At 40.7% G+C, this 25,147-nt stretch overlaps 1 protein-coding gene across 6 annotated transcripts in view; it reads left to right on the forward strand.

Annotated features, from left to right (window-relative positions):
• Positions 1–21,742, forward strand: part of LOC309703937 (protein Dok-7-like) — a 73,020-nt gene extending 51,278 nt beyond the window's left edge. For 4 of the 6 annotated variants that reach the window (XM_082528846.1, XM_082528849.1, XM_082528847.1 and 1 more), the window contains one exon: positions 4,826–5,012. In XM_082528846.1, coding sequence (XP_082384972.1) covers positions 4,826–4,962 — 137 coding nt within the window. In that variant the 3' untranslated portion in view covers positions 4,963–5,012. Of the gene's footprint in view, positions 1–4,825; positions 5,013–21,704 lie in introns of those variants that run through there. The other 2 variants (XM_082528848.1, XM_082528850.1) reach the window with 2 other exon arrangements.
• Positions 21,743–25,147: the final 3,405 nt, after the last annotated feature.

Genomic DNA, 25,147 nt, shown 5'->3' on the forward strand with positions numbered 1-25,147 from the left:
GTTTGTCTTTAGTGCCTGTTACCACCATGGATTGCTGCCTGTGATAAAGCTTGTCGTGGGACACATTGCTGTGTAGCCACAGACAGAGTCAGAGTGCCAGAGTGCGCAGCACATCCTGCAGTCGATCCATTTTATTTATGCAGAGCAAATTCAAAACAATGTTCATCTAAAGCTCATCAAATGCCATTATGGACAGAAATCCAACAATGCAAAGTTACCCTATGAACAAGCACGTGTTGGCGTAAGAGGAAGTAAAAGAAGCTGCGGGCGAACTATTAGAGTTGGTGTTAGTCAGGTCTGATGAACCACGTCCTGCGTTTTTGGAGAGTAAGCTGTAAAATCATTGTTTCCTTTTATTCTCTCTTCAGATTGTCTTTGTATATTTGTGAGATTTTCCCGGGACTGTCCAAAATGCAAATTGTTGAATTTTAGAGACCACCTCCTTGATTTAAGAAACAAAATGACCTCAGTAATGCCCTGATACTCATAGTGTGAGGTATTTTTTGCTTTTGCTCAATGTGCAAAAGTGTTCTGTGCAAGAGCCAACTTACAGTAAGCTGGTGTATCAGCGTTACGCAAGGATGAAAGCCATTGTAGTTACATATTTATGTGTAATTCTATTCGACCTACTCAGAGTTACTGGAATCGCTCGCAAACAATTGAGATGATTTCCTCTCATCTTGGTAAAAGACAGCTGAGTCCTTGTCATCGGAGCCGTAATTGACAGACACGTTGGCCGCTAGCGTCACTGCCCTCGAGAATACGAACAGCGTGGCTCGAGCTCTGACATGAGGTTAATGTCTAATGTCAGCAATACAGTTTATATCCCGGCATGCGGCCTCATTAATCTGTCACCTGGGAGGAGGAGTGTCCTATTTCGGCACTGAAAGGGGGTCGCAGGGCATTCAGATCACAGCTGTAAACTCAGTGGCCCTAATGGGACCCTCCTCCAGGGACTATTTATGTGTCGTGAGGAGCCGGTTTTGATGTCCTCAATTCTGGCACTGTAAGGCGACAGGACTCTAACAGGAGACACATATTGGTGCACGAGGACTGATGTTGTGGGTTTAAACTCTGACATTTTGCTTATATGATTTTCACACAAGGTATACAGTGGGGCAAAAAAGTATTTAGTCAGCCACCGATTGTGCAAGTTCCCCCACTTAAAATGATGACAGAGGTCAGTAATTTGCACCAGAGGTACACTTCAACTGTGAGAGACAGAATGTGAAAAAAAAATCCATGAATCCACATGGTAGGATTTGTAAAGAATTTATTCGTAAATCAGGGTGGAAAATAAGTATTTGGTCACCTCAAACAAGGAAAATCTCTGGCTCTCACAGACCTGTAACGTCTTCTGTAAGAAGCTTTTCTGTCCCCCACTCGTTACCTGTATGAATGGCACCTGTTTGAACTCATCATCTGTATAAAAGACACCTGTCCACAGCCTCAAACAGTCAGACTCCAAACTCCGCCATGGCCAAGACCAAAGAGCTTTCGAAGGACACCAGGAAAAGTATTGTAGACCTGCACCAGACTGGGAATAGTGAATCTACAATAGGCAAGCAGCTTGGTGTGAAAAAATCAACTGTGGGAGCAATCATCAGAAAATGGAAGACATACAAGACCACTGATAATCTCCCTCGATCTGGGGCTCCACGCAAGATCTCATCCCGTGGGGTCAAAATGATCATGAGAACGGTGAGCAAAGATCCCAGAACCACACGGGGGGACCTGGTGAATGACCTGCAGAGAGCTGGGACCAAAGTAACAAAGGTCACCATCAGTAACACACTACAACGGCAGGGAATCAAATCCCGCAGTGCCAGACGTGTTCCGCTGCTGAAGCCAGTGCATGTCCAGGCCCGTCTGAAGTTTGCCAGAGAGCACATGGATGATACAGCAGAGGATTGGGAGAATGTCATGTGGTCAGATGAAACCAAAGTAGAACTTTTTGGTATAAACTCAACTCGTCGTGTTTGGAGGAAGAAGAATACTGAGTTGCATCCCAAGAACACCATACCTACTGTGAAGCATGGGGGTGGAAACATCATGCTATGGGGCTGTTTTTCTGCCAAGGTACAGGACGACTGATCTGTGTTAAGGACAGAATGAATGGGGCCATGTATCGTGAGATTTTGAGCCAAAACCTCCTTCCATCAGTGAGAACTTTGAAGATGAAACGAGGCTGGGTCTTCCAACATGACAATGATCCAAAACACACCGCCCGGGCAACAAAGGAGTGGCTCCGTAAGAAGCATTTGAAAGTCCTGGAGTGGCCTAGCCAGTCTCCAGACCTCAACCCCATAGAAAATCTGTGGCGGGAGTTGAAAGTCCGTGTTGCTCGGCGACAGCCCCAAAACATCACTGCTCTCGAGAAGATCTGCATGGAGGAATGGGCCAAGATACCAGCTACTGTGTGTGAAAACCTGGTAAAGACCTATAGTAAACGTTTGACCTCTGTTATTGCCAACAAAGGTTATGTTACAAAGTATTGAGTTGTATTTTTGTTATTGACCAAATACTTATTTTCCACCCTGATTTACGAATAAATTCTTTACAAATCCTACCATGTGAATTCATGGATTTTTTTTTCACATTCTGTCTCTCACAGTTGAAGTGTACCTCTGGTGCAAATTACTGACCTCTGTCATCATTTTAGGTGGGGGAACTTGCACAATCGGTGGCTGACTAAATACTTTTTTGCCCCACTGTACATTATGGTAATGTGCATATGGAAGACAGTGCATGACAGGAATGTTAAATGCTTCAGCTAAATCATTTGCATATGATTTGTGTTGTGATGCGCTGTCTCATTCTTGAAGCACGCAGACTGGCAGCGAGGGCAGAGGTGTGTGTGTGTGTGTGTGTGTGTGTGTGTGTGTGTGTGTGTGTATATGTATGTATATACCGTATTTTCTGGACAATAGAGCGCACCTGTTTGTAAGCCGCATCTGCCGTATTAAAAAAAAAAAGATGTATAAGTCCAGGACATTTTCAAGTTCAGGCCACCTGCTTTTATGTCCTCTGAAAGCTTTTCTCGACTTTTGGCATTGCATGAGCTCTTCCCGCTGCCGCCTCCAACGTCTCACCATAGATTGATTGACGCTAAGCTTGCGTGCAGCAGCGCGGTTTCCTTCCTGAATAGCAAGATTGATGGCCTTCAACTTAAAACTCATACAAACTTCTTTGTGTGGTTTCCACGATGAAGGGGCGAGGATTTGAAAATAATTAATAATAATTACACCTTTGTATAAGCCTCATGGTTCAAAACCTAGGAAAAAAGTAGCGGCTTAGAGTCCAGAAAATACGGTGTGTGTATATATATGTATGTATTAATGTTTTAAGATGATCTAGGAGTGTTTTTTGTCACTTCCACAATTAATGATTCAAGTTCAAGAAATGATTATATCCCCTAACAATTCATTTCCATAATCTTGTTGACAAAAGAATGTTGGGATTAATGAAAAATGCCCAAAGACATCTGCAAATGTGTAAACCAAAGGGAAACAAAAGAAATATTATGGAGTAAAATTTATAAACAACACTTTGCTGATGCCACCTTGCAGCCATTTATATCAGGAAAGTGAACTTGCATACTTGTATATGATTGATGGCTCATGAAGGGAAACCAAAGCCTTAGGCTAGATGCTTATCTCCGACTTAGCTAGGCTAATCAGTCGCTACAGGTAGGAGTGAAATAATCTTAATATTATAAATGAAATCATCATTTAAAACTACATTTTATATTCACAGAGTTTATTTTTGTTTAATATAAAAATTTGATGATTTGTAACATTTAAGTGAGAGAAAAAGGCAAAAAAGCTAATTAATAAAGAAGGTGGGAAATGTTTTTTCACAGCACTGATATAAGAAAGTAAAGTTTATTTATGTAGTGCTTTTCAAGAATAGTATAAATTGCTTCACAATGTCAGACAGTAGAGCATTAAAATAGCATAAAAGGATAAAACCAAATAAAAGCACGTTTGCATAGGTGGGTCTTCACCTTCCCTTTAAAGGTATCAGCAGTGTCAACAGATCTTTAGTCTAGTGGAAGTGAGTTCCACAACATGGCAGCGAAAACCTCCTTTTATCCTCGACTTGGACTGAGGTACAACCAAGAAGCATTGATCAACTTGCATCAGAGACCTAGCAGTTATGTATGGATGTAGAAATTCACTAATATAGGGAGGCACCACAAAGAGCTTGGAAAGTGATAATCAGAATCTGAAATTGAACTTGAGCCAGTTTAAAGAGGGCAGAATCAGTGTCACAAGGGACCTTTCAGAGGAACTGGTGAGAAACCTTAGGGCAGCATTCTGGGCTATCCAAGGATGCGATCCAGAGATAATTTGGTCAGCGGAAGTAATAACAAATTACAATAATAACAATAAAGTGAGACAAAATACACAATTGGCTGCCATCCGGTTATTTATAAGACAAATAATTTGGTAACATTGAATGACATGTACAACTGGGCATCATCTCAAACAATGATATGAGATGTCTTCAAAGAAGACAGGCCCCAAAAATGAACCTTGGGGCGCACCACAAGATAAAATCGTAGAAGAGGACAGGAATTTAGCAAAGCGCATGAAAAGCTTCTGTGAGTGAGGTAAACGTACGATATGATATTGTATGATACTGATACACTCGTTGGAATATTTCTAAAATGACAAGCTAATTTTTAAAATTTCCATTGTCAGATTAATCATCTAATAGCTTCTGCTCTGTGCAGCTAGTTTTGTGTGCAGCACAACACTGATGAATAATTAAATGGTACACTGATTGAGTTAAAAGAAGTCCCACTTTTGTGTCCTGACAGGAAAGAGCTCCACCAAGTACGCCCAGATTGACATCACTGCCACAGAGATGGCCCACAAAGTCGGCACGTTGCACGCTCTGGGTCGGCAGGAGGGCCTGCACACTCTGGAGCTGAGAAGAAAGGGGACGCCACATTGAATTTTCCTTCACTCAAACGTTGATCTCAGCAGGATTTTTTTTTTTCACAACAGCAGAACTACAACATCAGACTATAACGTTAGCAAGAAACGTGGCTCTGTGGGCCTTCCTGTGGGTTTCCTTCTCTATTCTGTTCCATCTTTTGAATACAGATATCTTTGAAAGCAACCTCAGCCAGTTTACAAAACCCAGAATCCCAGAAAAATGTATTGCGTCCAATGTCTACTTTGTTAGATCGAGACTGTAGTCACAAAGGAGCTGGAATATGGAGCTGGCTTTAGAAAGGTTTGGCTCTTAGTCATGAGATTTCACAACGTTTTTTTGTGAACAACATCTCGTTAAATGGCATTACGCTGCTCCTCGAGCTCCAGGCTCTCTAGAAGTTGGATGAGCAAACCCTGGGCTGAGTCAGGGGCCTCACTAATACCCCAGAGCAAAGGCACTTTACAGCTCACTCAAGCCATCACTAATTGTGTGCTGTTTTTGTCCTTGTGTGGGTAAAAAAGAAAGGTAGGGTGTTTGCAGGAAAGGAAGTGGAAACAGTGTTTGTTCTCACAAGGAGTTCACACACATTTATTCCTCAGTGATCTGTAATTCCATATGTAGTTGCACATAACTCTTTCTGTGTTTCAAATTTAGGAAAGCTTACCAGCCGGTCTTACTCAGAGTGATGCAAAATTCAGAGTAGCTTGATGCGTAAAAAAAAAAAGATTTTTTGTGTAAAAGTAGCACAAGTACTGTATTTTCTGGATTATAGAGCGCACCAGTATATAAGCCGCAGATATCTATGTTGAAAAATTAGATATTTACTGCATGTACAGAACGATTTTGTACTGTAAATGTACATGTATGTACCTGAACAGATTCTTTCAGTGCCTTTTAACGGCAGCAACTTAGCTGATTAAAACGGAACAGAAACAAAAGAAAATAACCGGTATTAGGATCCACTGACAGACATCAGAAAAGGATGCTTCTCACCACTTGTCATCCAAGTCTCCCACTCAACCTGGAGTGCAGCTTTAAATGCCCGATTCACACTGATGTCAAGTGGCTGCAAATACTTTGTTGTACCTCCAGGTTTAGGGCCCGGATGGCTTGGGGATAGAAGCTCCTCTTGAGTCTCTCTGTCCTTGCCCAGATGATGCAGAACCTTCTACCGGATTTCAGAAGTAGGAACAGTTTGTTGCCAGGATGGGACGGGTCCTTCAGTGTCTGTGCTGCTCTAGTCCGGCATCTCCTGGTGTAGGTGTCCTGAAGTGGGTGAGAGCAATCCTGCAGCAGCGTTCTGCTGTACGGATCACTCTCTGAAGAGCTTTTTGGTCCTTAACACAGCTGTTCCCAAACCAGGATGTCATGTTCTGTGTGACGATGCTCTCCACAGCGCCTGTATAGAAAATCCCAAGGATCTCTGGAGAGACCCTGAACTTCCTCAGTTGTCGTAGGTGGTACAGGCGCTGCCTAGCCTTTTTGGTCTGGACCTGAATGCGGGCAGCCCATGTCAGGTCTGAGGAGATGTGGACACCGAGATATTTGAAGGACTGCACCCTTTCCACTGGAGCTCCATTGATGATAATGGGCTTGTAGTCTCTGTGCTGACTCCTTCTGAAGTCCACCACCAGCTCCTTGGTCTTGCCAACGTTCAGCTGGAGATGGTTATCCTGGCACCATGATGCATGATGGACAGGTTGTCCATCTGCCCTGATGGACAAGTTTTTACGTCTCATAAATCTGAAACACCACGACAGCCCAGCTTTGAAATCTTCAATATTCATTTCGCGGACGATTGTTTTGGCTTTCAGTCGGATCTGTACAGTGAGTACACCTCGGCCACCTGCTCTCTGTGTATTCACCCAGTCCTCCAGGACATATTCAAGTTCAGGCCACCTGCTTTTATGTCCTCTGAAAGCTTTTCTCTACTTTTGGCATTGCATGAGCTCTTCCCGCTGCCTCCTCCAACGTCTCACCATAGATTCATTGACGCTAAGCTTGCGTGCAGCAGCCCGGTTTCCTTCCTGGATAGCAAGATTGATGGCCTTCAACTTAAAACTCATATGAACTTCTTTGTGTGGTTTCCACGATGAAGGGGCGAGGATTTGAAAATAATTACCAGTTGGTAATTTGTTGTGCGTGTTCTGTCTGCTAAAGAAAAAGTATCGTATTCTTCTTTGCATTGATTTTTCGTCTGTCTTGTTTTTGATTCCAATTCCGGTGAGAGCGCCCCTAGCGGTGGAAGAAAAATCCACAGAATAGCCGCACCTTTGTATAAGCCTCATGGTTCAAAACCTAGGAAAAAAGTAGCGGCTTATAGTCCAGAAAATACGGTAATGGTTCTGCATAACACTTCCATTCTATGCGTGGTGACTCTTGTTAGCCTGGCTCTAACTAATGGGAAAAAGATCAGTTGCTGCCATACATTTTCCCTCCTGCTTCCCAGTTCATATACAATTGGGTTTAATTTGGGAAAGTCTTCATAAATAATGCAAAGCTTTGTTTTGTTTTGTTTTTAAATCAGTGGCCGTTTTTGTCAAAATTATATTATACAATGTTTTTTTTCTAATCACCTCCCTGAAGCTATTAGCATTTTTGTTATTCCATACTGTGTGTCTTTGTGTGGATATTGGCATTTTACTGCAGTATTGAAAATAGCTTGTATTTGTAGAGCTACTCCTCTTGATAAAGCCAGTATTGCTTTTTTTTTTTTCATGTTCTGTTCACATACCACTGATTTGATTAGCTGTAAATATATTTTCTTTCTATTTGGGTGGATTGTCATAAAATGTGAAGGTGTTTCTGTACAGTAAGCATGTATGGAAAGGGTTCAAGGATGGCATCTGCTTCCTAAGGATCTACTTTTTTTTCATGTAATACTCTTTTTCTTGTAAATTATTTATGTTAACACTGCTTTGATGTGTTCTTTCTTTTTCTAGAACAACAGTAGATCTCATATGGCTCTCCCTCCATGTACAGCTGTAAACCTGTTGGGTACCATATTATATAAATCAGCCTTACCATTGATGTGTTTGCTTCATTCAACTGTAACACCACTGGTTTATAATGCAGATAGCACAAATAATATTAATACTGATCATCTTATTACAAACTAGCTATACATATCTAACTTTTTTTATTATCATGCTGGAAATGTTTTTTTCTGTTAACACTGAAGACTTAGGCTTGAAAGCTGAGTCAGTAACACTGAGGGTGCAGCTTGCAGACACTCTGTAGCTCTAATTTTTACTCATTTATTACAGCAAGAAAGACGAGATGTTTTGATAATTTCTGGGCAAACTGGGAAAGTAAAACATAAGTAAACAGAAGTATTACATTGATAATACATTGAGCATAAATGTCCAGCTTTATGTGCAGAAAACGTGAACATGCACAAATTAATATATGGTATTATATGTCACACTGCATTGATGGACAGAGTTTCAATAATGTGAAGTGATTACAAAACACTCCTCCATGTACAAATTTGACTTAAAACCCTTAGTAGTCTTTGCCCAGATTTGAAGTCAGTCATTAAATAATTGAAAAAACAAAACAAAACTGCAAAGGTGCCTTTATTGATCTGATGCAGGAATATCAGCCAAAGACAGACAGCATGGATGATAATGGAGACTGCCTGTGTGACCTCATCATGTCAGTTGCATCATATGATTTAATATGGTGCTGCACATTCTGCTGGGTGTAGCAGAGGTGCTCAGAACATCATATATTTCTTGGTGTGTGTGAGTGTATTTCCACTTTCTGCTGTGCGAGGTAGCTTACCATGAAAATCCTTTGCTCGCAGCAGATATTTGTCCCCTTGTTGCACAGAGGATATCAACATATAAAGAACACCTGTGAGAAAATCATAGTGAGGTGGTTGTGTTGGTTTACACAATATCTAATGTGGTGTTCACATTTAAACACGGGATCCAGTAAGCTGTTCAAAGGTTGATTTTTTTTTTTTTTTAAACTAATGATAGTTAGGTAAGTTATTGTCCTGAAAGCTAGCATAACACAGTAATCTAATGTAACACAAGTAATATACAGTCACTGGTTACTTCATTAGTTACACATTGCCAGGACTGTTGACCTCCTGTTTGCTGTCAGAACTGCCTTCATTCTTCATTGCACAGATTCAACAAGGTGCTGGAAACATTCCTCAGAGATTTTTGTCCATGTTGACATGATACCATCACACAGATGCTGCAGATTTGTAGGCTGCACATCCATGATGTGATTTTCCCGTTCCATCACATTCCAAAGGGAGCTCATTGTCACCTTCAAGAACCAGTTTGAGATGATCTGAGCTTTCTGACATGGTGTGTTATCCTGCTGGAAGTAGCTAGCGGTAGATGGTTACACTGTGGTCACAATCAGATGGCTATGGTCAGAAAAGATACTATATCCCCCACCTCGTTTCACAACCACCTGTCTAAACTGTTGAAACAAGACAGGATAGATCCATGGTTTTATGTTCGTCTGACTCTATGCAATCCAAATCTTGCAGCAGAAATCAAGACTGATCAGACCAGACATTTTTTTTTTAAATCTTCTGTTGGACATTTTTGGTGAACCCCTGTGAATTGTCGTCTTCTGCATTAGCCCATCTGCTTAAAGGCTCAACATGTTGTGCATTCAGAGATGCTCTTGATTTTAACAAGTGGTTATTTGAGTTAGGGATCTTTTCCTATCAGCTCAAAGCAGTCTGTCCATTCTTCTATGGTGTGTCCAACTAATTGACAGAATGTAATGTAGTCAGCAAGGGTAAGGTTATTAAACGTTTAATTTTAAGAAACTGTCTTACCGAGACCAGATATTGATTAATCTGAGTTTCAAAGTGGCAATGCTCTAATGGATGCCAAACTTCATTTGTGCCTGAAATGCAGTGTATGCATGGACTGAGCCACAGGTCCAGTGTGGGAGCATACACTAATTGTCTCCAGTCCATCTATCCAGGAAAGGATCTGTGAGCTGCTTGCCGTTGCAGGAGCTCTGGGAGAGAAAGTTCCCATACAGTTGCCCATTATTCTCAATCTAAGCTGCACATCAGCCTTTACAAATTTCAAATTAAAAGCTCCCTTACAGAGAGATTATCAATGGGGATTGTTCCCGCTCCACGTATTTTTAAGGTAGTCGTATCTTATCCACCAACTCTTAGTGAAAAATGATTAACAGTGACTTGTCACAGACTTGCACCCTGGACATTAATGTCACTGAACTGGAACGGAACCATATGGTGCAGTGAAGTGTTTCATGAAAACTCATTTACCTTAATAAATTTAAATGGAGAGAGCTGTTAAATTCATAAAGCATAATGGACCGCCTCTGTGGACAAATATTGATATAAATAAATTAATGTTAATGTCATTGAGAAACTAGTGGCAACAGTTTAATGAACTATGCAAATCCACAGACAGCTTGTAATTGCAGGACCTGCTTTCAAAGAAGGAAAAGCGGTTTTAATCTCTCCCGCTGTGCCTACCAACAGCGACATACACCACAGGCCTAATTCAGGACTACCATCTGTCTGCAAGAGCTGGAGACCTGGGACTCACTTAAGTCATAAAAAATGAGGATTTGCAGGCTTAAATTACTTGAGACTTCTCTACCTGAAGATTTCCCTTGCAATATTATGTGTAGGTGTTGACCTGAGGAAAATCAAAACTAGTATTTACACCACATGAGGCCATGAATGCCTTACATGACTTCATGTGCTGTTAAACACTTGACTTCTTTACGTGGTCACACCACAGTGGTTTAAACCTTGGTAAGTCCACCCTGATTTTCTGAGTCTAGGAATGAGTTCATATAAAAAGGGGCTGTGCTGCCACTGGATGCTTAATCACACACGTGGGCAAGTTAGGAAGCAGACGTTTAAAACGGGCTAAAAGCAACACATTTGCAGCAGCCAAAACCTGGAAGGAAAGCTGGAAGAAAATGTTCAGCTGGGCTTATCTATATCACTGCCTCAACATTAAGCCACGGGTAGATCTAAATAGAATTGTCTTCCCATTAACTTAATGTGTTGCTTAGATACTGTTCTAAGCAACTATTCCTATGGCCTCCCAGGAACATTTAACACCATGATGGTGTTAAATGTTCCTGGGAGCAAGTAAAGAACAAAAACACAGTTTAAAACATGAAATAGTCGTACTTACAAATCGTATAAAAGGTGAACTAGTAGGCTGCAAGGCTTTTGTGCTCTTTTATGTGTTGTTGTACAGAGGCCAGGTGAACAGTGAAGTAGTTTTGGAATTACAGGAGCTGCAGCCATCTAGAATAAAATGAAGCAAGAATAAAGTTCTTTATCCTGACAATCTGTATTCCTCATCTATCCCGGACTTTAAACCCATTGTCAAGCCAAAAGGTTTCAAATTGTCTATAAAAAAAGAAAAAGGAGCAAAATGTCCAAATGACATTCTACTGAGAAAAGGCTGCATATTTTTCCTCTAAGATCTTTAGACTTGTTTGACATGCCCCGAAAGTCATCTTTTATCCTAGACTTGAGACTCAACTTAGGACTGGAAAATCTTGAGTGGCACTTAAGACTAGACTGAAAACTTGACAAAGGAATTCAAAAAATTACTTTTCAACTTACTTTAAGAAAACGTCAGGAAATATTTACTCGGAGTTCACTACAGTTCACTGACTCAAAACCATTAGTCAGAAGCCAGGTTTGACCTAAAACGTCCATTTTTACACATGCAGCCAGCTTCAAATGTAGTGGCTCTGTAGTGTAGTGGTTTACACATTTGCCTAGCAAGCAAAAGAACCCCAGTTTGTTTTAAGGAGGATATATAAAGGCTATATCATTCAAACTGAACAGAACATTGAATGGAGTAGAGCTATAGAAGTACTGATCAGTTAATCAAGTCTATTTGATAGCACCTGACTTGTACTTAAGCTCTCAATCCCTATGAAGCATCAGAGGAGCACATATTTTTTTCATATGTTTTGTTACTTAAAGCCTTAAACTGAAAGAGGGTTTACTTTCTTTTTCCTGGGGCGATTGTGGCTCAAGAGTTGGGAGTTCGCCTTGTAATCGGAAGGTTGCTGGTTCGAGCCCCCGGCTTGGACAGTCTCGGTCATTGTGTCCTTGGGCAAGACACTTCACCTGTTGCCTACTGGCGGTGGGCAGAGGGCCTGGTGCCGCCAGTGTCCGGTGGCACCAGTGTCCGGCAGCCTCACCTCTGTCAGTGCGCCCCAGGCTGGCTGTGGCTGCAATGTAGCTTACCATCACCGGTGTGTGAATGGGTGTGAAGCGCTTTGGGGTCCTTAGGGACTAGTAAAGTGCTATACAAATACAGGCCATTTACTATGACCGATGGCTGTGCCCAGGAAGTAAATTAATGTGGTCTTCACTCCAGAATATTTGCAATAACTGTAAATGCCACTGTTTTTAGATTTACATGGGCTACAGTGTGTTAAATACAGACAAAGGCTATGTATTAAAATCCAGGATCATTCAGCTGTGTTCCTTGTGCCTGTTCATTTATCTGAAATCTGTTTCTCCGCCTCTAACTAAATTACATCTACTGAATAAATAATTAGTCTAATTTGCGTCACCATTCTTATACTTGTCAGAAAACAAATTCAAACAACTCCGTCTGTTTATTTATTAATGTAAGGTCATTTTTCTCCCTCTGCTTTGTGATACTTTATCATTGATGTTGCTGTTTTCATAGGACACATAAAACCTAAATGTAATAAATTACGCAGAAACCATGCAAAGCTATTATGTTCATACGACAGCACTTAAAGGCCAAACAACAAATTATTGTGCAATGATGATTCTTCAGGAACATAAAGCCTTAAAGAGTCCACTCTCTGCAGTGGCTAATATGGCTGGAAAAGTCAGTGGATTACTGCAAACATTGATTAGGAAATTTTCTACATCATAGGGGTAAAAAAAAAAAAAGCTACAATGCGACACCTTAATGAATCTGTAGCAGCACTGTGTAACTTGAAGCTGCATTGATCAATATTTTTCTCATAACCACGAATCAAATGAGTATGTGTGAAAAGCTAATGTTCTTGGTGATGAACCTCGCTGGAGTTTCTCCTTTCTTTGTCAAAATCTTTGTCAACGTTGACAGACAAGGTTAATATCTTGCTGGTGAATAAAATGGAATATTTTGCACTGGAGGAATAGATAGAAGTGGAGAGTGTAGACATGTGGTGAGAGCTTGGAGAAAGTTAATGTGTTTCAGACATCTGATTACGATGCTTCCCTCTGGGAGGAAAGTCTGTCCAACTGGGAGGAAACGATGGTTAAAAACTTACAGTATCTCTACAGATCTCTAGCTAAAGAGATGATCTTGTCTGGCCTGGGAGCGCCTCGGGATCCCACAGGAGGAAGAGAAAAGCTTTGCGGTGGGGAAAAGGATGTCTGGAATACACTGCATAGCCTGAAGCCACCATGACCTGACTTTGCATAAGTGGATGAATTTAGCAGTGGAGGAGCAGAAAATAACAAATAAAATCAGTTTTTTAAAAAACAATTTAAGGACTAAAGATCCTGTACTCACTGCTGATATGCTTTTATCCCTCCACCACTATTTAAAGCCTCGTCTATAAGTGGAACATGAAGCACAGAAGGCTTGAGGAGGTCCGATCTCTCAAAGACAGCTATATCTCAGCATGGAAAACCAGAAGGTGGTCATTTTAAGAAGAAACCCTCCGATATCCCATCCTGGTGTATCCTACTACTATCTCCCTTACAGCATCCTCTGGCAGCCCAACACCACTCCACAGCACCAGCCTCCAGCCATCTCTTGGCCTAATCTACCATCTATGTCACCCAACAAAGAGCAGCATGCCAGAGGCAATGAGAAAAGTTGGATAACTAAGCAAAGGAAAAACAAGTCTCCTTAGAGGGCAAACCACCACTATAGGGGAGCACCACCTCCAGCTATGCCCTCATCCCAGCAGCTCATAGACGGTATTGTTGTCAAATAAAACATTGGTTACACACTGTAATCTCAGAGGAATTTAGCTATAGTTCAAAAAGTTTTGAGCCCCCACAGCTCAGTCTGTATTTGTCAAAGAACTAGGGTTACAGTATGTAACCAATGTTTCGTAAGCATCCAAACAATTTCCAACTAACTCAATATATTAATCTGACTACATGATACAGTTATTCACATACTTCTTTCTTCTCGTTTAAATCGATTTCTTTTTTCTGTACCACATATTTTCATCAGCTTTTATTTGGCAGAGCACAAAAGACACTGAAATGTATTGACTTTTAGCTTAACTGACCTTGCCTTGCTGTACGTGGGATTGAAATAAAGTCATCCAAAGAGAATATTTTACATCATATTAAACAGTTCACAAAGGTGAGGCTATGTCTCAATGAGACAGTTTGGCAAAACCCGAAAGTAATACATGGCAGAAGTGTTGAGTCCGCTAAGCAATGAGCTACAGTCTCTTAACTCATGATGCACTGATGCTTGATCCAACAACCTCAGAGCATCTAAGTAAATGTTATGCATCCACAAATAGCAGCTGATCGGTTTATCTGTCGGAAGTGATTTGTTGCAATGGTCAAAGCCTGCAGGGTTTGGTAGCATTTCCAAACGCCAACCCAATAAACTCGAGCCACTGACCTTTTTGCTCTGGTCATTGGGCCTGGTCATTGGCCTTGTTCAGCCCAACTCGATTATGACCCCTAATGTCTCACACAAACACATAAAGAGCCTCTTGCAGTCACTGCCCACAAGGCATCTCAGGAGGAAATGCCTAATTTTGTTTTTTTTTCTCCTTATGCAGCCTTCATTCTCATTGCACTGCAGCTGCTCTATCGCCTGACGCTTTCATTATTGCCTTCTTTGTGCTCACTTTCAAAATGTGCTCATATGCTGATAAGAGTGTATTATAATTTGCAATAATCACATTATAGCTTAATAAGAGTCTTCCAGGCATTAAGCATGGTGATTTATAGACAGCTAGGAATACAAACATCATCATTATCTCTGCAGGATCTTATTTTTGAAGGCTGAAAAAACACACTGACACACACATACACGCCAAACTGTGCATCAGCGCTGGTACAGTAGCTCTTTAATGTGTTCATTCACTCACCCTGAATATTTCTCAGTGTGCTGGGTGCCGAGTGTTCATTTCAGGGGTCACACTTTGCGTAACAGTGGGCCCATAAATAATACAGCTCCACTGAAGTTTCTGCAACAAACTTTCTTATAGCCAGTTGTTAAAAAGGTGGATTTGACTGAAAAGAAGATAGTGACAGTATTGTTTGCAGGCTTAATGTTCTCTGCTGGGTCTAATCACCCCAACATAAAACACATTAAGATGTGAACAAATTCGATCTTTCAATTCTCAATCTCACATATCATCAGCTATGCAGCTGCAGGCTGGACTTCTAAGTTTTTGGGCATGACTCACTCATTTATAGCTTTAGGACTGATGATTAAGGTCCCAAATATTGTTTGCCTAACACTACCTTGAGCTTCAAAACTTTGTGATATCGCTGCAGGAGAGGTGCGTGGAATGGACTAGCAGCTGCTACATTTTACTATGTGTAAAAAATTAGCCAAAGCTTTAGCAAAGTCAGTCAATTTGTGACCTCTCCTTGGCACATTCAGCTGAGCTGCGATGCTGTAGTAAGCTTTGTTTGGGTGTGAGTTATGTAACGAACCAAATGGAGGCCTGTTATTTCTCTGTCATATGAGCAATGAGCATTCAGCCAAACATTTCAGCTTATAAATCGATGCTCATTTTATGGCTGTTCCCTATGAGGCAAAGACAACAAAATTGGTCAAATGGTTGACAAAAACAATAATCAGCTTAGTGGCACCACTTTAGCACAAAAGCTCATTTTTTCTCTGAAGCCAGCACCACTTTAGCCAAAGAAAATAATTTCCATATGCATAATTTATATGCATTTTGGAGACAAAGTTAGAGAGGCAAGGCTGAGATGGTTTGGGCATGTGCAGAGGATGGACAGACAAAGGATGGTGGAGCTACCAGGCAGAAGACCAAAGAGGAGGTTCGTGGATTTAGTGAAGGAGGACATGGAGAGGGCTGGTGACACAGAAGAGGATCTAAGAGATTGGATGAAATAGATACAAACAATCAGCTTGGTGGTGAAGAAAAGAGGAAGCAGTGATTATATCTTTGTTGTTGTGGACCTGTTTGGCAACCTACCAGGAGCCTACAGCAGACATCAGTAACAATAAATATGAGACTGAGCAAGTCAGACACAGCATGAAATAGAAGAGGTGGGTTGCACAGTGGCTTGCAGATTAAGCAGAAATAATATAAGCAAACTAAAGCAGCTTAAGTAACATTCTCTGTGTGAGATTGGTTGGATATGTGGAGAGATTTACATGCCCAAAGTAAGGCCGTACTTGTAAAGGCTTTCACCATAATGTTGCTGCTGGCATGTTTGCAGAAAAAGGACGCTGTAGATACTTTTTTACTTTATAAATTAAAAAACCCCTCCTCTCTCCTGTTTTTTTAAACCAGCAAACATTCCCTTTATTCTCACTTGTCTTCAGCTTATCGTTAATCAGTTGAAATCTCTCTGTGTTTGCCTGGATGATAGAAATGTGTCAGAAAATTAGCTTTTACATGCAGACTAATTATCGCAGTCACAGCTGTGTGACACAGTGTGACTCATCCCAGCAGGATACAAACGATCTTTTAAATGGCTTGCTGATTTTTTGAAAAGTTATCACGTATTCAAAAAGAATGGGAAAAGGAAATCTGAAAAATGATGATGATTGTGAGCGACGTCTATTACCTTCTTGGTACTTCATCCTGCGGTTTTGCTTGTTTTGCTTTTTGACACTACTTGGGATGTATTTTCTTCAATTCAGCTGCTTCCCACCATTAAAGTAAACAGTCACTGTAAAGTGTTTTCACAGCAGCTGGGGGCGAGAATTAGCAGTCGAGTCCAAGGAAAACATGTATTTTTAAATAGTAAATTAAAAAGCTGAAAGTCTAATACGGTGCATAAACATAGATTTTATTTTCGCGTCATTCTCTAATTTCTGTTTTTTTTCCCCTCGTCATTATTCCCAACAAATACACCCATACCCAGAATATTCTCATCACTTTTGTCTGACGTGCTGCCAAAATGAATATTTTCACTGTATTGTGATTTAGTTTGGATTACTTTTCTTCTATTTATGGAAAGAATCTCAAGTATATTAAATGGGAAGTGATGATATCTTTATGCTGCAAAATAGGGCATGCAGCACTTAGTGCCCTATTGAGCTTAAAGGCCTTGACCCTGTGAAATGTGTCAGCTTTAGTAGGTCTGTCTGATCTTTGTAAACATCACATATGATGAGGTGAATGAAAATGGTATACAGCACCATCAGGAGTGAGATCAGAGCAGAGGCCTTGTTGTTGAGTTACATTATGTCTGGCATTACGTCTGGCGCTCTCTCAGTAAACACTCTGTCATCTGTCTTTCCAGGCAGATCTTGTGGACCTTTGCAGGCTTTAATGTTTAAAATATCTCTGCATAGTATTTGGTTTTATAGTCTCTGCTTTGTTGAGGCAAAGCCCCAGTTGCATTCAGACGTCTCTCTGCTCAGCTGATAATGAACTGTTATCAAAGATTACTAATGTTGCAGATGGGGTTAAAAAGTTGAGAAAATACTGTTACCTTTAGCAGGGGTGTTTCTTTCCTGCTGGGCTTTCAGTAATCTGAAGGGGATCCCGGCACATTTGTGTGAAGCAGAAGCATGACCTTTGATTAAACCTTCAAGGCAGATGAGACACTCATCACACTTTCAGAAAAACTTGGTATTTTAGAAATGAGTCACAAGGTTTCAGTTGAGTGGACTGGAAGGAGAAAAAAAGACAACCATTGCTCAGCAAAATGTTTGTAAGATTATCTTTGTTTAGCCAGTGAAGGTGACTTGTGTGCAGATACTGTCCAGCTGACGATGTTAAGATGACACTTCTAATCCAAGAGGGAAGCTTCAATTACTGATAATGTCTTTTGCACTACTGTGTTTTTAATTGCACAACAGGTTCATTCATCTCATTTGATGCTGTAGCTGTTTTGCTCTCCTGAGACTTCCAAAAATTAAACTATGTCATCGTCTCACACACTTTCTTAATCACTATATTTTCAAAATCTGGAGTTAATCTACAGACATTTTTCCCATCTATTGAAAATAATAGTTTGGAATTTGGAAAAGAAAAATACAAATTTGCTTTTTGGCCAAGAGTTACAATAAAGTTAAAACAGTCTGACAACTGGCATTTCAAGTGGTTGATCTGCAGATTGATCCACAGCTGAATACAGTTAAAGTTTGCTGTCTAAGATGTTATATATAGACTTGGGGAGTAATGAATAAATATCCTTCCTGGAGGCTGCAGGTGGATGCTGGGATAGTGGAGTGGTTAAAAATGAGAAGTGAGAAATAATTTTTTTTATCCCATAATTTTGAAAAAAGATAAATTGCATAAAAATTGTAATACAGATAAATTGTATTTCTGGAGCTGTCCTTGTGGCAGTGGGCCTGAACGAGTCTGTTAAAGAAGGTGCTCCGCTGCCTGCCCAATAGGTGGTGCAGAGGGTGGTCAGGTGGTCTGTGATGGACAACAGCTTGATCAGTGAACTCCTCTCCACCACAGCTTCAGTATCACAGCGCCAGCCTTCCTGATCAGTCTAGTCAGTCTGTTGGTGTGATCAACTCTAATGGTGCTCCCTCAGCAGACCACAGCAAAGTGCACAGCACTCACAACATCTTATGGCACACACTGAAAGGACTCAGGATTTGTCTTCCAGTTCGGCCTGTGATCGATGTAGACGTTCAGGTACCTTCAGGTAAATATAGAGATCCTCACCATCTCTCTGACCTTTTTCACATTCAGAGGCCGATAACTCTCCCTTCCAGACCACTTCACTCCACAAAATCATTCAATCCTACTCTCGCCCATTAGTTATACATCCAACCACTGCAGAATCATCAATATTTCTGTTGGAAAAGCGTGAGCTGGAGAGATTCAGAAAGACTTCAGAAAATCCATATAAAAATGTTTCTCTCACACCTACAACAAATGTAATTTACCCGAGCAAGTAACTGCTCCCATACACAAAATACCCTGCTTCAAAAAAAAGAAAAAAAGAAATCAATATAAACTGAAATTTCTAACTTGGCACCTTTGCAGTTTGGTTTTTATATGGAATTACTGAACAAAAGGTGCTTGTTTCTGAGCCTCCGGATGTGCTGGAAGGCATTTATTTATTTATTTTTTTTAAACTTTCAGACAGGCAAAGTACTTTTTCCCTCACTGCTTCCAGTGTTTATGCTAAACTAGTGTAATCATTTTGCGAGTGTAGATATTTGACCTTACTTTGAAAAACCTAATGTTTTGTCAGCTTAATTTATTGGCTGATATTTGGAGGACTTTTCCGTTTATTAAAGCAGGCTGATGCATTGGATTAATTTGGATTCACTTGCATGAAAGCAAATCATTTCGTTTCCGAAAATGTTAGATCAGCTGCGTCAGTTTAAGGAGGGGATGTCAAGCTCATTTTACATCATGGATCACTTACAACCCACATTGGTCTTCAGTGGGCCGGATGACTGAAACTCGCCTCTCTGTCAGTGTAAACTAGCATAACTACACATTTAATCCCTGAGCTATTGCAAGTGCAGTTTCAACAGTACATTTCAGTTTTTCTATGATGAAGTTGCTGTAATGAAAGAAGGAAATCTGTCAGCATATTATGTGTAAAATAACAGAAAATTCTGGCTTCATATTTCTCAGACTGCTAATTCACGTAAAATTCCTTATTTTTACTATTTTGTTTACTTACAGGAACTTCTCTGTTATTTAAATTACATTTAAAAATATATCCATGCTGTCCATCCATCATCTAAACGATCCTACTGACATAAACTCACTGCGCAACATTAGAAGTCACTTCTCTCCTGTTTATGCACTACTGTGTGTGAATCAGTGGAACAAGATGAATGGCTTTCCTCTGACAGTGAATCGGCTGTTTAAGGCGGTATTAACACATTTATAAAAATATTGGTGCTCGAGGTTAAGCAGATTTACTCATGCTGTTGCTTCAGTGTTACTTTGATTTTACTTTTGGTGTCTCAGTGAGAGACGGCATACTGTAGCGGTGCACGATTATCTGTCATCACAGCTGGACATAATGGGCAAGTTAATGGCAAGACAGATCGACATTTAACATGCTCTTTTAAGAACTGCAGGCCCCTTTTATGTCTTTGGTGCATGGCTGAGAATACTATATAGAAAACCTGATATTAACTGTGTCTGTAGCTGGAAACGAGGGGGCATAATGGAGGTAAAGTGTAAAATACAGTAGCACATTGATGAAACACAATCACAGGAACATTATTTAGAGTAGCCTGGTGCTGAAATCTCTCCACGTGTCTCCGTTTTCTCTTCACTTGAACAAGAGGATGAGTGGGAGTTGTCACAGCAGGCCTCCTCAAACAGATTTTGCACATGGACCTACGCAAAAAAAAGAAAGAAAAAAGATGGGACCTCTTTCAGCAATTAACACTCTTGAATAATTGGAACAAATAGATTTGGATGCAGGGTTTCAAAGAGTGCCATTGAAATAGCCTGTTCACTGAAGATAACGGGCTGGCTTACAGTAGCCACAGTAAAGCCTCGGACATATTCCACTTTGATGAGGTGTCACTGCAGACTCGCAGAGCTGATGAGCAGCGAGAGACACAGTAAAAGGAAACCATACCAGTGGAGACGAGTATCAACTGCTAGGTTGTGGATCTGCAAATGATGATATGTTTTACTGGTAATATTTCAAAGCTCATAAGATAAGACATTTATTTGTGTGGGAGTTTTTCCAAAGCTGCAGTATGTAGTAGCAGAAGGTAGTGCTTCTGCTTGCTACCTTATTTCCCCAGGGGGTGTCCGGAGTGGATCCACATGTTGATTTAGCACAGATTTGACGGTGGGTGAGTTTCCAGTTCCAACCCTCCCATTTATACAGTGTGCTGATGCCCTGAGGCTGGGTCTCTGTCTTCCCCCAGGCTCAAACTAGTGATGTTTTGGAAGGCCCTGTTAACCAGGGCGATTATAAAAGACCAGCTCCATCCTAACCAGCACCTCTTCAAAATCCTGCCCTGTGGAAAACGGTTCAGATCCATCAGGTGCAAAACCAATAGACTAAAAAAAAACAGTTTCTTTTGGTGGGCTGTTTGAACTCTTAATGCAAATTAAGAGTGTGAACAGACTTCTTTTCACTCTGTCGCTGCTATTGACTATGTTGCTGCCATTCTCTGTGCAATATTCTGGCAGATGTGCAATTACCATACCCATCCTAAATGACCAGAGCCCTTTCACCCCCACAATGTTTCTGTGACTCATACACCATATATATAGTTTACTTATTGCTTTTCTTTGTTGTATATTAATTTCTTTACTTTTGCACCTTTGTGGTCTTGCTACCTAATTTCGCTTTTCAAGAAACTGTACAATGACAATAAAAGTTCTAACGAATACATCATAGGATGCTAGCACATATGATTAAATAACTAGTTTGGGCAATTTTCATTTTTCCTCAGCATTATTTGAGGAGACATTGCCAGAAGCGCCCTGGGTGGAACAACTAAAGACTAACAGCAGCTCTAAAGCTCACTCATTATTAAACATGTGGTCCTACACAGATAGTTATATGAAAATTTTATTTGTGGCTGTAGGTGTTCAGTCAGCAGCTGTACAATTTCTTCATTAACAACAGTTTGTCCTTATCTTGACAGGCTAGCCTTCTCGCTTACTCAGCCGCTGTAGCCTGGAAACCATTCCTCCTCCTAGAGCCCGACCCTAGGATGGCTGCCACACCTGTTTCCCATTCCTCATCTCCACTGGATCACTCTCAGCTTGTCAGAAAGGAAAGCTTGCTCACCTGCCTGTCTGTAAACCTGTGGCTGCTGTCTGGGTCTGCTCCCATAGATGAGTCCACCTATTCTTGTTAAAAATTACACAGTGGTGTTCAGTGGCAGTTTTCTTGTTGCAGATCTAATTTCCTTTTCAAAACACCATGTTAGTAACTAGTAAGTGGAATAAGGGTGTGAGTATAAGCAGCTGAATTACGTTTTGTCTCTAGGGCGGCTGGGCTCAGCCTTTACTGATACCATGATGAGCTGATCTGGAGAAATCTTGGATTAGAACCTCTGCATCTCTGTCAGACTGAACCAGCTGAAGAGGTTCAGTTTCTGGTTTGGATGGCTTGCTTTTCATTAGACCAAGAATTTGCCGGAGAGTGTGCCTTGAGATCCTGTAGGAAGAGCTGGAAATTGTTGCAGAGAAAAATGATCCATTTTCTTCTGTTCATCCGTTTCAGTTCTCTGGATGGAGCGTTGGAGCCTCTGTCAGAGCAAGAGACAGGGTACAAACTGGACAGGTTGCCTGTCTCAGGGTTATTACATAGACAGACAATCATTCGGTCAATTATGACTCAATAATTTACCTAAAAACAATCTTCAGGATGTGGAAGGAAGCCAGAGTACCCAGAGAAAACCCTGGGAAAAAATACAAACTCCACACAGAACAGCCTCAGGTTGGATTTGAATCCTGTGGTAACTACCACACCCTGTACCAACCCAAATCCAAATGGCTTTCTAAGAAAGACCTGCAGCTACTGTTTAGAAACCCAGAAAAACTCAGGGAGACTTTTGATTTCTGTTTTGGTTACACTCCGGGGAATTACTCCAAGCTATGAAAAGTGCCACGTCAGAATAATATAACTACAAAGAGAGCAAAGGGAAAGCAAAGTCATTATAAAGTAATTATCAGACTTAGGAGTGTAATTAAGACACCAGGCTGCAGGCATATAGGAGTCACTTACTGCTTTGCACTGCAATCAACAATACCGGAACAGAAGTAGCAGGTGTGTGTGTCTGTGTGTGTTTCTCCGTGTGTATATAAAATTAAAAGTAAAGCATCATGAGGGAGCACACTGATACAGAGACCACCCCATTATAATTGCAAAGTTTGGTAGCTGTTTTCCAATCTGCTTATAAGATGAGAAATCAGATAACCACAGGCTTCCTGGCTGTCTTGATAGCGGCTTGATAATGGATTGAAGAGGGGGACAAAATCGATACGGCTGTCCCTACTCTGGGCCAGGAAACCATCACCAGAGAGCCCACTGTACCTCCACGAGGAACGGCCTGGATTGCACAGTCCTCTCAGAAACCCCAATGAAAACGAATGCAAGCAATCTATCAACAGCAATCAGGAGCCATTTGCAACAGTGAGATTCAGTGGCGAGTCATTCTTTTTCCATTTCTGCAGAAATGCCACATGATGTCTGAGTGGGGGTTTCATCAGTGGTCTGCTCTCTTTTGTAACTGGAAACCAAAGTTTAGGATAGACTTGCAAAAAATGTTATAGTGTTCAAATAGTACGCTCTCTCTCCTAATACAGACTGGCTCAGCTTTCCACAGGAAGCAGACAAACAATGATCAGGTAAAGTAGGAAAGCTTGAAGCTAAAAAAAATGTTTTAAAAAAAATCTAATTGCACCGGAGGCTCAGGAGGTTGAGCGGGTCGCTACTAATTGGAGGATCAGTGGTTTTGAAAACCTGCTTCTGTAGTGTGCATGTCAAAGTATCCTTGAGCAAAACGCTGAACCTCAAATTGCCTCTGAAATAGTGTGTGACTGTTCGTGTGATCGCTATGAAACACTCTGTGAATGCTGCTTGGGGTGTCAGGACTCTGAGAGCTCAGTTAGAAGAGAAAAGCGCTGTATATGCTTAGATCCATAAATATGTGGACCTAAATCGTTTGGGGTAATTTGTTATGGTATAGTAAGTGAACAGGCCACACTTAGCCATAAAACTGTTGGTGAGTCACCTGTGAAAATGGGGGATTGTGTATAAAAAAGGCAGTAATTCTTAAAAGGTCAAAGCAATGCTCTTGTTAAACCACCTGAATTAAGAAAGCCTGAAAAGGCTGAAAGTTTGCACGTCAATGCCACCAAAAAAAGATCACAAATAATGTGTACTGTAGCAACTCTAATTATCAGTCCATTTGCTAAAAGACACTCTTTTTTTTACCCATCTATGACAATTTATTGAGTATAAACTTAAATTTGCTGGGGAAGTTCATGACATTCTTCCCCAAATCACATGACTGTCACATGACTTCAGACTCATCTTTTAGATTTTTATTTTCACTGTTGCCTGTTGATGTTCACTCACTGTTTAGTTAGTTTCACTGGCTTATTTGGTGGTTTGTGTAAAAATGTCATCCATGAGTAGACCTGGCTTTTGTCTCTTTCTCTCTCATGTGTGCATGAGTGTGTAGGTGGAACGAACCACCGTCATCCAGGAGCAGGCAGTCCTGGGAGGAGCCCGGCCGGCGCACCTGTTTCCCATCTCCAGTCACTGCAGTATTTAAAGCTACTTGTTGGCAGATAGTTTACTTACTTCAAGCTGTTGTACAGCATGTGTACTCACCCCCTTGTCTCCTTCTTCTCCTCTGAGAGAATCCTGTTTGGTGTGCTTGCTGGAGCAATCACTGCTGTTCTTCCCTGACTGCATCAGAAAATCACTCAATCTTGGGATTTTAACAGAGAGCAGCAAAAGTAAAAAAAAAAAGTTAATATATTTATTTTAATACTGAGTGCACTCTCTGTGTTTCTGTTTATTTCTGACATGATTACAGCTCTGAAAATGCCTTCCAACACTAAAAGCATTAAAGATTACTATTCTATAACCTAATAAAGGAAATGTGAAAATCAATTTAATCTGTCCGCAGAGCAATGTGAAATCAATTTCATTGATTGAATAGATGATTGATGATAAATTTGATGATAACTTTCTACTCTGTGCTCTAGTAGAAGCAATTTGAGCAGCAGATTAGAATCAAGAATAAGTATATTTCCTGTATAACCAGCTGTGTGTGTCATATGGAAAATCCAGTGTTGCACAGTTTGCATTGCTGTAACTTTACAGCTGTGTGACACTTTATTCTTTAGTCTGAGCCATGAAATAATTGCCAGAAAAATCTATTTTTTAAATGGAGAGTTTATTGAACCATCTGACAAATTTGTTAAAAACAATTCCCATATGTGACTTTTCATTTGCACTGTATTTGATAGATCTGTGATACACTGGGCATTAAAGGGTTAAAACATGCTTTAAATAAAAGAAAATGTTGCAACACTGAACATAAACTGCTCCTGACCAGGTTATCTT

This window comes from Aulonocara stuartgranti (genome assembly GCF_965226115.1).
Source record: "Aulonocara stuartgranti genome assembly, chromosome: 3".
Taxonomy (NCBI): Eukaryota; Metazoa; Chordata; class Actinopteri; order Cichliformes; family Cichlidae; genus Aulonocara; species Aulonocara stuartgranti.